At 29.4% G+C, this 11873-nt stretch overlaps 1 protein-coding gene across 1 annotated transcript; it reads right to left on the minus strand.

The window, feature by feature from the left end:
• Positions 1 to 8614: 8614 nt before the first annotated feature.
• On the minus strand, positions 8615 to 9697 carry PRA1.E (prenylated RAB acceptor 1.E). The gene has a single exon (XM_078962497.1). It carries the CDS (start codon positions 9537 to 9539, stop codon positions 8901 to 8903), a length of 639 nt encoding a protein of 212 aa, XP_078818623.1. The 5' UTR covers positions 9540 to 9697; the 3' UTR covers positions 8615 to 8900.
• Between the last annotated feature and the right edge of the window lie 2176 nt (positions 9698 to 11873).

The following is an 11873-nucleotide window of genomic DNA, read 5'->3' on the forward strand; positions in this document are numbered from 1 at the left end:
TGTTATTGTGTTAATTGCAACATCTGTTATCTTTGCATAAAGTATAAAATGAAGTCTTTTTATACATTACTAGCTATGGTGAAGGTTATTTTAGACATTTGCTCACTTGTACTATTGGCCAATAACTATCTTTAGAATTGTGAGACTTGAAACAAAAGATTGTTAAGTTCAATGAAATTTATAACTTATTGGCACAAAGAAAAAGTGGTTTCAACGACATTAAATGTTGGGGAATTGTACAAAGTTGTCCAAAGTGGGTTGTGGTTCAATTGACGAGGAATGGAACATATGGGGTTTAAAAGGTCAAAAACATCTTAGTCCAACAATTACACATAAATGTCAGATGACATAACAACAGAGATGTTGCCTTCAATGAAAAACATTTCGTGGAATAACATTCAACAATTAGTTGATAAAATAGATTGAACATCTAATTATACAAAAACAAAAGATGGTGATACATCAAGAAATGGTAGATGTGACAACCCGATATTTCAAGTCAATGTAATGATCTAAGTCAAATATTGTAATCTATTTTGAATTAATAAGTAAATAAAAATAGCAGCAGAAATGAAATGTTCAAAAGTCTCAATTGGGATACATAAAGTAATAGATATCGTAACAAGGTTTTCAGAAATATAAAGAACACAAAAATCCGACTTAAACCGGTAAAACACTATTACGCGTAAAACGTGAAATTTAAATAAAATACTTTTTAGCCTTAGGTATTTGAACGAATGTTGTAGATATCATTAAACCGTGAACGTACATAAGAGAAACGTCCAAATTTGACTTTGTATGAGGAAGTTGTGATTTTTCTAAGTTTCGGAGTAGCGGTAGACAACTAAAAACTCGAAATAGAGATCGAACGATATTTAGCTAACACGACCTAAATGAGAATTGAAGATCTTGACAATAGTAGTACAACGGTAAAAAGACATACGAAAACAGACATCGGATGAAGAAGTTATGGATTTTTAACGGAATTTTCCTGTTCCGGCCTGTTAAAAATATATAATTAAAAATAAAGTCAAAATTTGCCAATAAAGTCTAAATGAAAGTTGTAGATTATATTCTCATCTACGCGTGGATATAAAGAACGTCAAAAATGGAGCTCCTATGCGAAAGTTACGCATTTTAGAAGATCAGGACACACAAACTGAAGGGGTACGCTATAGCGTACGAAGGTGCGCCCAGCGTACCCGATGCAAGGCCTCGGATTAACCACGTCTCCCCTGTGCACTCTAGCCCGTCCCATCTGAAGTCCAGCGTCCAAGGGTGGCGTCATCGCTGACGTACGCCTAGCGTACGCGCGTACGCCCAACGTACGAGGGCCAGGTTCCCCTCCTATAAATAGGATGCGAGGGTTCCGACTTCATTTGCTAATTTACACCATTTCTCTCCCATTTTCTCACTTTCAAGCCTCTCGAGACTATCTCGACATCCCGGTTCCATATCCAAGCTCTGATGAAGGTTCAAAGCCCCGAGATTCCCGAGAACTTTTCCACTTTCCGGTCGAAGTGCTGCCCGAGAAAAGTCTTGTTTTCGTCAAATCATCACACCTTCCAAGTGAGTTCATACCCCTATATTTTCACGTTTTTACTATGTTTTAGGGGGAGAAATACAAGTGAAACGCAAGAAAAACTTATGTTAAAATGCAAATCGTTACATACAGTTTCAAATGCTTTATCTACATTTTGTGTATAAATTATAAATAAGTAAAATAACGTTATTACAAATGTTCTATTTTACATGCAAAGTTGGTAATACACTAAGGTTTGTCATTAAAGTGAAACACACTTTTGAAAAACTATAATATGTATAGTTTACGGGGATATTCATGATATTTTACACACTATGAACAATATAGAAAATAAATACTTACTTTTACAAGAAAAATGGATTTTTCATACGTATATCTATTTGATACAAACTCTTGTGAGACATTTGACTTCTCGTACTTTCACATACGCATTTTAAGTCTTGTATTATATATCATAATCTCTTGTAGGGAGAACATGATACTTGTGTATAGATCTATACGAGATTGACAATCCCGCACCTAAACTGTTAGCTACAGTTGGACCGGCGGGTCTGGGGTGACAAATATCATATCATTCCAACACCTGAAGAACATTGTTCATTCAAACACCTGAAGAACATTGTTACAGGCAGTCTAGGTCAATAGGACGGTTATAAAACTCACATGAAGTATTGAAACATTTGATTTACGAGGTTATCAAACGCCTTAGTGATTATATATACATATATAAATCTACTTACACTATTTTAGGTATGGATAATACTTATGCATTTCGGGTTTTTGGAACTTGTAAAACTACTATTCATTTATGGAAAATATTGGATTTTCTAAGAACAAACTTAGTTACTTTATACAAAAAGTCATACAATTCTTATACAAAAACACTTATCAACTCACCAACTTAATTGTTGACATTTTTTTTTTCAAAACTACTTGTATTTCTCAGGGATTCAGTAATACAGGTAAACATCAGCTTTTGCAGAAGGGACGCTAAGACATCAGTTTCAAAACTTATTAAATCATCATTTTATAATTTATTTTGAGACATATATTACTTCAACAATGTAACTTTTAAATTAAATTTATGATGGTTGTGTTTACTTTGTTTACAAATATTCAACTGTTATGATACTACATGAAATCATCTGCCCTCGAACGATTTCGCCGTTCTGGTTTGGGGTGTAACAGTAGAGATGAAGGAACAAAATGCGGAATTAGAAACCTTTAAATCGAAGATGGATGATTTGGAAGGCGACGCCCTCCACTCAACATTAGCTATGCAAAAAGCAGTTAGAAATAAGACTACGTTTGACGTACTAACTGAAAAACTAGTTGTTAAATAAAAAGCTAGTTGATAGCTGAAAAGCTAGCTGATAAAAAATGACGTTTGATAAAACTAGCTGAAAAATATGAAATGACATAAAAAGACATTTAAAAGAATGTGTTCTTATAATTAATTAAGGGGTATATTTGAAATTTTTTAAAAAATCTCTTAAAAAGCTAATCTAAGGCTATGTTTGGCGCGCCACAACTAGCTTATTTTTTCGAGTTTTTTTTTATGTTGTATTTGCTAAACCAAAAAGTAGCTTATAAGCTAGCTTTTTGAAAAACTAACATGAGTTTTTTTAAAAATTTTCAAATACACCCCTTAATTAATTATAGTTACACATACGTTTACACATCATTTTATGTAATTTTATATATTTCAGCTAGTTTTACCATACGTTAATTTTTATCAACTAGTTTTTCAGCCTAAATAACTTTTTAAAAAGCTAGTTTATAAGCAAACTTATAAACTACTTTTTGGCTTGACAAACATAACAATTTAAAAAACTAATAAATAAACTAGTTGTGAAGCGCCAAACACAACCTAAGTATTTGTAATGTTTATAATTTTTATTATGTAATTTCTATTTTTATGAATTAATGAGTTTTTTTAATTTAATTAATCTATATTTATATTTGTATTTATTTATTAGATATTATTTATATTAAAAAATTAATAAATTTAAAATGGAGAGTGGTGTCCAGAATGAAGCGGTAAAGAGTAAAAAATGATGTTACGTTGTATGACAGATGTCATATGGAATGACTGAGTGTGTTGTGTTTGTACTGGGAAGAGAATAATATTTGCTTTATGGTTATGAGGCGACAGGACAGAGAAATGGTGTAGTAAGCCCATTGAAAACAACCGATACCTGAACATATATATATATATATATATATATATATATATATATATATATATATATATATATATATATATATATATATATATATACTCCTATACGCACGAAGGATTCGTATATAAAGATCAAATATGACATTGACATTTGATAAGATCCCTCAACTTGCAAGATTTTTCAAAATACACCCTTAATGTTTATAGTATTTACCTTAAACTTTATTAATTTTTGTTATATTGTTAAATTAGTTTTATTTTATTTTATAATTCTTTCCTGTTTGTTTTCTATCAACCATCCGCCGTATAAATATATCATATTAGAAAACTTTTTTTTTTTTGTTTTTCTAAACCATTTAATATATATTAGTCAATAATTTTTTTTTATGTTTTATAACTCTAACTTTTTCCCAAATAATTATATTATATTATTAATTTTAATTTTGAATATATTATTTTAAACTATTGGTTATATCTATTAAATATTTAATGATATTTTATTTAAGAAATATAAATTTTAATAATAAAGTCGCGAGTTTCGCATAACAGGTAGATGTGATACCATCGACATATTGATTCAATGAAACAGGTATCTTAACGTTTTATTACTATATATTAATTAAAGATTACAATTTAAAAATTAAAATTTACAAATTTATTTATCGGTAACGTTTTATTAATATGTAATTTCACTATGTTGTATTATAATAAATAATATGTTATCTTTTTAAAATATTTTTAAGATTTATATATATTTTAATTGTTTAGAATAAAAAAAATTAAGTAACTTAATAAATTAAATTATTGAATATAAAATAAAATAATGTATAAATAAAAAATAATAATACATAATTTGTTTGTTGATAAAAAAATGTTATTTTTAATATAAATTGTTATATTAACTTGAGAAAGAAAATTTTAAAAAAAATCAATATAAACTAAAAAAAAAAAGACATATGGTATTACATGGTTTAATGGGGATTGAACTTCTCATTCATTACATTCTAGTTACAATAAATTTTTGTTTCATTCAACGTTATAGTACCACTTTTTAACCTATATGCAAAATGCAAGCCGAGCAAAAGAGAAAGAGGGAAAAAAGAAAGTAATTGGTAGGAATTACACAAATATGTGTGCCGATTAATATGTGTGCCACTTTTTCGTGTATTTGTTGCATTGAATTGCGTGCCGAATTATTTTATCGATAAATATGTGTGCCGATTAATATGTGTGCCGAATTATTTTATCGATAAAATATAATATTACAATTTTATACCTTCGGTTTACATTGTAGTTTTAGAAAAGATCATAGATTTTATCAATTTAAATCTTAAACCCTTAAAACTTTATTAATTTTGAAAACTAACAAGTAGAAACATATTAATTATTCATAAAAGTTGTTTAACTAAAATGATCTCATGAATACATTTATAAAAAAAGTAATAATGAATATTGTTAAATATTAATAGAAAAAATTAATTTGTTAAATAAGAAATATAAACTATGAAACATTAACAAAAATAGAAGGGATAAAAATGAAAATTTGGTTACAATTTCTTTCTATATATAGAGGATTCGTATTTCTTATATGGTACACTGAAAGCGACTTGCTGAAAGTAACTTTCCTTAAAAGCAAATATATGATATTTGTTAAAAATATAGATTTTATTAAATGACAAGTTGGAAAAAATGGATGGGTGACACATATTATGAGGTATTTGTACTTAACCTTTCTTATTATTATTATTATTATTATTATTATTATTATTATTATTATTACGATTTAAACACCATACACCACTCATTGAATTTCAATGGATCACATTTCGCACCAACAGATCGTTGGTTGATTATGCCGGTCACTAGCTTTCTCATTGCTAACAAGTATAATGTAATAGTTATTTTTCTAAGCAAAGATAGTCCGTCAACATGTTTTCCACTATGGTTTGGTCCCCAAGACATCTCAACTCATAGAGTTGTTGTTATTGCTCTTGTTAGAGGTGATCATTATGTGAAGGTTGATTTACATAGAGGATATCCAATGCCTACTATTTTACCACTTTGGCGTCACAACAGATCATCACGGTCTGCTGGATGGAAAACTGTTTATGCTGCTCGCCTGAATTCCTACATTTCTCCATTTGCAACACACAATAATTGTAACAATTCTACAGTTATAATATCTGATAACTAGTAAAATCAAATTTATGTTTTGTTGTTTATAATTATTAAGATCTGTATAAATTAAAACAAAATTGTTATATATGTGCGATTATGATGTTTCATATATATATATATATATATATATATATATATATATATATATATATATATATATATATATATATAGAGAGAGAGAGAGAGAGAGAGAAAGAGAGAGAGATGTTCAAGACTAAAACCATTAAATAATAAAATAAATAAAAAATAAACATAAATTAGTAACTTTCATTAATTATTAAATGCCTTTAATTTCATTAATTATAAGGCTTAAGGAATATGTGGCTGTTATGTACCTAATATTAGGTATAGATCCATTAAAAAAAATATAGTTTTAATAAAATACAATTAAATCTCTCTACTATCTTTCTTGTATTCATTTTCCATATAACTCTTACCTATATATATATATATATATATATATATATATATATATATATATATATATATATATATATATATATATATATATATATAAAAGCTAAAGTTTCAAAAAGTATAAGGTATGATATGAAAATCAACTATAAATATAAGGGTATTTAGTGAAAATTGTAAAGTAATATATTAAAAACTGCCAAAACTTGCGGTGATGTACATCAATTCAATCAAAAATTCGTGCATTTGGAATTTATTTCGTGCGGTTAGAATTACCCATATAATATATATATATATATATATATATATATATATATATATATATATATATATATATATATATATATATATATATATATATGGGTTTTAGGTAAGGAAAATCGGGTAATCGGTTTACCAAGTTCTAACAATGGGTCGGATATCGGATATATATATATATATATATATATATATATATATATATATATATATATATATATATATATATATATATAGAGGTTCATTTAAGACCATTCAAATTTTGTGAGACCGTAAGACTAAATCTAAAAATAATTTTAAAATGCAAAATAAATGGAAAAATCCAAAAATTCTTTTTTTAAATATTATTTTCGGAACTTGAATTAACTAAAAAAAATATAAAAAAAATAAAAAAAATTCCGTTTTTTTTTTTTGAAAAATACGTGAAATATTCTAAATAGAATATTACACTGATATATTCTAAAAAATAATTTTAAAATGCAAAATAAATGGAAAAATCTAAAAATTCTTTTTTTAAATATTATTTTCGGAACTTGAATTAACTAAAAAAAATAAAAAAAAATTCTATTTTTTTTTAAAAATACGTGAAATATTCTAAATAGAATATTACACTGTACATATTCTAAAAATAATTTTAAAATGCAAAATAAATGGAAAAATCAAAAAATTCTTTTTTTAAATATTATTTTCGGAACATGAATTAACTAAAAAAAATAAAAAAATGCATCTCACGGTCTCACAAAATATAGGTGGTCTCAAATGAACCTAACCCTATATATATATATATATATATATATATATATATATATATATATATATATATATATATATATATATATATATATCCGAATACTCTATTAAAATTAAAAAAAAAAAAAAAGAAATGAGTAAATTACTGAAATCATCCTTATGGTTTGTTTAAAATTGTACGTTTGGTCCCTAACTTTTCTTTTGCACTCGGATCGTCCGTTTTTGTTGTATTTTTCGTCCCTGTGGTTTCGTCAAAATTGCATATTTGGTCCCTAACTTTATGTATGTACACAACAAAATCAAACCACAGGGACGATTCGAATGCAAAAGAAAAGTTAGGGACCAAACGTACAATTTTAACCAAACCATAGGGATGATTTCAGTAATTTACTCAAAAGAAATACCCACCATGCTTCTCTTTCTATTTCTTATATACACAGCTGTGCATAATTACATTATTTTATATGTTATGTTAAGTATATAGTAATCTAAATTTGATGATAAAACTAAAACAAATACATCCAGTCTTATTTGGATATATTATATGTTTGAGATATGACTAATTTAATGAAATATTGCTGTTAAAGTTTCTTTATTCAAATATATAAAATAATAGTTATTAAACCAAACTTATACATCAACAAAAGTTTTTTTTTTTTTTTATTAGTTTTAATGAATTAAACAGAAGAGAAGAAGTATAGGATGTAATACACTTCTTTAGACGTGTCTTCAACTGAAAGGTTTGACACCTCCAACTGTTTTTGGCTTTTATTTAATAAATTTAAATGACTTATTTATAATGTGCCAAACATGACTCACATGGCTTTGGTTGAATTAAAGAGATCTGGCATCCTTAAATTTGTCATTAGTCAATATTCTTCTACAAAAAAAAAAACAAACAAATAAAACTGCATTCAATTTATGAGGCCCGAATGTATCAAAAAATTTGTGGGTAATTTTTTGTAATCGAGATCTAGGTCATCTTATTGTTGCTCAATTGAAGAATTATTTTTACAAGGATGAATTGTGTTGCTTGTGAAAATCTAGGTATAAAAGGGTATTTGAGTAATTTTACAATGATGAAATGCTAGGAATTGAATTCCATGGGTTTTAGGATGAAACCGAACTCATTTATAATTGCAACCAAACCTAGGATTGGAATGGAATGCAATCCTAATTCCAGGCAAACCCTATGGAATCCTGTATTCCAACTAAATTCAATGCGGTATCTATAAAAGCAATAAGAAGTATTTGCAAATTTGTATACAAATAATTATTCAAAGAAATGATTTGGATGAACAAAGAATGGCACTAAAGCTTTGAAGAATTCCATCAACATACAACATACAAGAACGATGTAATCAGATTCAACCTAAATGTATTGAAAGCACATATCAAACTACAATCGTTCTCTGCGAGAGGGAACAAGAAAAGAAGACATTGTCCCTACAAAATTGTACAACACACAGACAGACCCATCGATTCATATAATTATCCAAAAGGAACAAATCAATCACACCATTGAAGAACAACAGCTATGTTCAAATTCAAACGTACCAGGATCTAACGGGATCATCAATTGAAGCTGTAAGCTGCTCTAGATGAAGAATCGCTACCAACAACCGAAAGCAAACCTCCATCCACCGCCTCTTGTTCATCGAGAAACAAGTCATCAGGGCTTCTAAACGCCGCGTGTAACCCCACAATCACTGCCACTATGAGCAAGGAGACGAACACATTCATTCCGACATTCGTGAAAGCCAAGGCGAAGATTGTTACTAAACTCAGACAGGTTAGCACGACTCGGTCGTCAACAACTCGGTTGAAGATCATAATAGGGCTGCGAGGATCCCGGAAGAAGTAAAGAAAAAACCAAGCAACGAGTACGATCAGAAAAATAATCATCGAAATCGGGTGGTAAATGAGGCTGAGGAAGATTATTAGAAGCATCACCATGGCGTAGTTGACGCGGAAGTAGTTGAGATTTTGCCTGATCCGAGACATGGCGTCTTCGTAGCTTATCGGCCGAGAGATGGCGGAGAAGTCGAAAAAGTCTCGCCATGGGCGGCGCTTGGCGACGAAGTTCTCCGTGTGGAACCTCGCCCGAGCGAAAATTGTGGAAGGAGATCCTGGTGGAAGGGTGGAGGTGCTGGGGCTGCTGACGGCGGTGCTGCTGGGGATTCCGCTGTAACCGGTGTTTGAGATCTTGGACATTGTTAAAGAGATTTATTAGTAACAGAAAAATGGGGAACGATTACCAAATTGAAACCCTAGATTTTGGGATGCTATTGCTATACTGGATCTGTAAAGGTAAAGGTAGTTAGAAGAAATGGAAACCGACAGTGCCACGTGGTCTTGATTCATCAAAGTATATGCACACCATCATCATTATTTAATACTATAAAATTTGAATATCATTTATAAAAATACGATTTGAAAGATAACTATATATATATATATATATATATATATATATATATATATATATATATATATATATATATATATATATATATATATATATATATATATATATATATATATATATATATACTTAAAAAGAAAATTGGCTTATGAATAATTCAATAGTGTAAGTATTGAGTTGGCTCAATACAACCTAGTCGACAGCTATTTGGTAAGCCGACTCTCCTCCAATACAACAAATCATTTAAACGTAACACATTTTTTGTATTACAAAGAAAGAAAATATAGTCTTGGATCTTCCATACAAGAAACCGCCCGATGGGCATCTCCTCGCGGGTGTGAACCGACATCTCTTTTGTTTACCTAACTTAGCGTCCCGATAAGTGCCAACATGAACCTTAAAAGAAATTGGTAGCCAATCATTGATAGGTTCCTATCCAAATTGTCACACTGGACGGCCAAAAGTTGTCTTTTGGCGGGAGTTTAACCCTCGTTAAATCGGTTTAGGTAATCTACATATCTATTTCTTTTCAATCTTTGTTGCTCCAATTAGAGTTATAAAAAATTCTTGAAGGAATCACGAGGTGATTCTTCTAGGGTGAGACGAAAAACTTTTTTTAAAAACTAAATAGCATGGGAGAAGATCGTGACTCATAAAGATGCGGGTGGACTTGGTTTCAGGTCTCTAAGGGTGTTTAATATATCCCTTATTGTAAAATGGTAGTGACGTTACCTGAGGGATTCCCAAGCACTATAGAGTTGTATTATAAAAGGATTACACAACCTTCAAGATAAGCCAGATACATGAATTGCAAAAGATCAATTATAGAAGTATGGAAAAACATTGCCTCCATAAAAGATGATTTGGTATCACTTGGGGTGCCGATTGAAAGTATCATGAAAAAACAGGTGAACGCTGGAAACACAACTCTTGTAACACCCGTTTTCCTTAATGGATCAACTAAAGACTTAATGGGGTCACAAATTGAGTTTTTAGGAAAAACCATGTGTGTAACGCCCGCAGATCCACACTATTCAATTTAGAGACAATAAGCATCAAAAATGAGTTTTTGATGGAAGATTATTTAAAAGGATTAATCTTAACGAAGTTGTAGTATATGTTACAAAGGTTCAATACATATAAAGAACGCCGGAATCTGAGTTATAACGAAGAAGTTATAACTCGTCGAAGTTTTCGACAAAACCGGCACGAAACTGGAAGACGTAAATAGTGAATTTACGATAGAGGACTTTTTAGCCTTAGTAATCTAAACAAAAGTCATAGAATATGTTAAACTAAGAATGTCCATAAAAAGAACGCCCAAATATGACTTCGTATGAGGAAATTATGATTTTTCTAACATTTGGCATAGCAGTGCACGGCCCGAAACTCGAATTTTAGTTCAAGCGGTTTTTGGTCTACGCGACCTAAATGAGATTTGAAGATCTCATTAATAGGAACTCAACAGTAAAAAAAATAGATGAAAACGGAGTCCGTATGTAGAAGTTATAAATTTTATGCGGACATTTAACAGTATAATCTCATCGTACTGTTAAATTTAAGATCGGTCGAGAATTAGCCGACGGAGTCTAAATGAAAGTTTTAGATCTTGTTTTTACCTACGTGCAAATATAAAGAATGTCGAGAGTAGAGCTCGTATGTTAAAGATATGGACGAAACTTGGTCCCTACTCTTCGACCGCGATAAAATCGATACAGTTTTGTAAATCTGAGATATAATGAGAATTAGCTGACGGCGTCTAAATGAAAGTTGTAGTACTCGTAAATACCAACGCGTGGATATAAAGAACGCCAAATATGGAGTTTTTATGAACGAGTTACAAATTATAATAGCATATTTATGTATTAAAATAAAGTATAAATCATATATACGTACACACACAGAGACACACATACACACACACACACACACACACATATATATATATATATATATATATATATCATTATAAAGGTATCGACGATACGATTATTATAAGACTAGTGTTGAGTAATTTCAACATTAGTTTAGTACAAATATCGTTAAATCTGTTTAAAATAGTATTATGAATGAGTGTTTAGTCGTTTATATAACTATAAGGTCATTAAGTAATTATGGATGGT

Source organism: Lactuca saligna, chromosome 6 (assembly GCF_052625555.1).
Source record: "Lactuca saligna cultivar CGN05327 chromosome 6, ASM5262555v1, whole genome shotgun sequence".
Classification (NCBI taxonomy): Eukaryota; Viridiplantae; Streptophyta; class Magnoliopsida; order Asterales; family Asteraceae; genus Lactuca; species Lactuca saligna.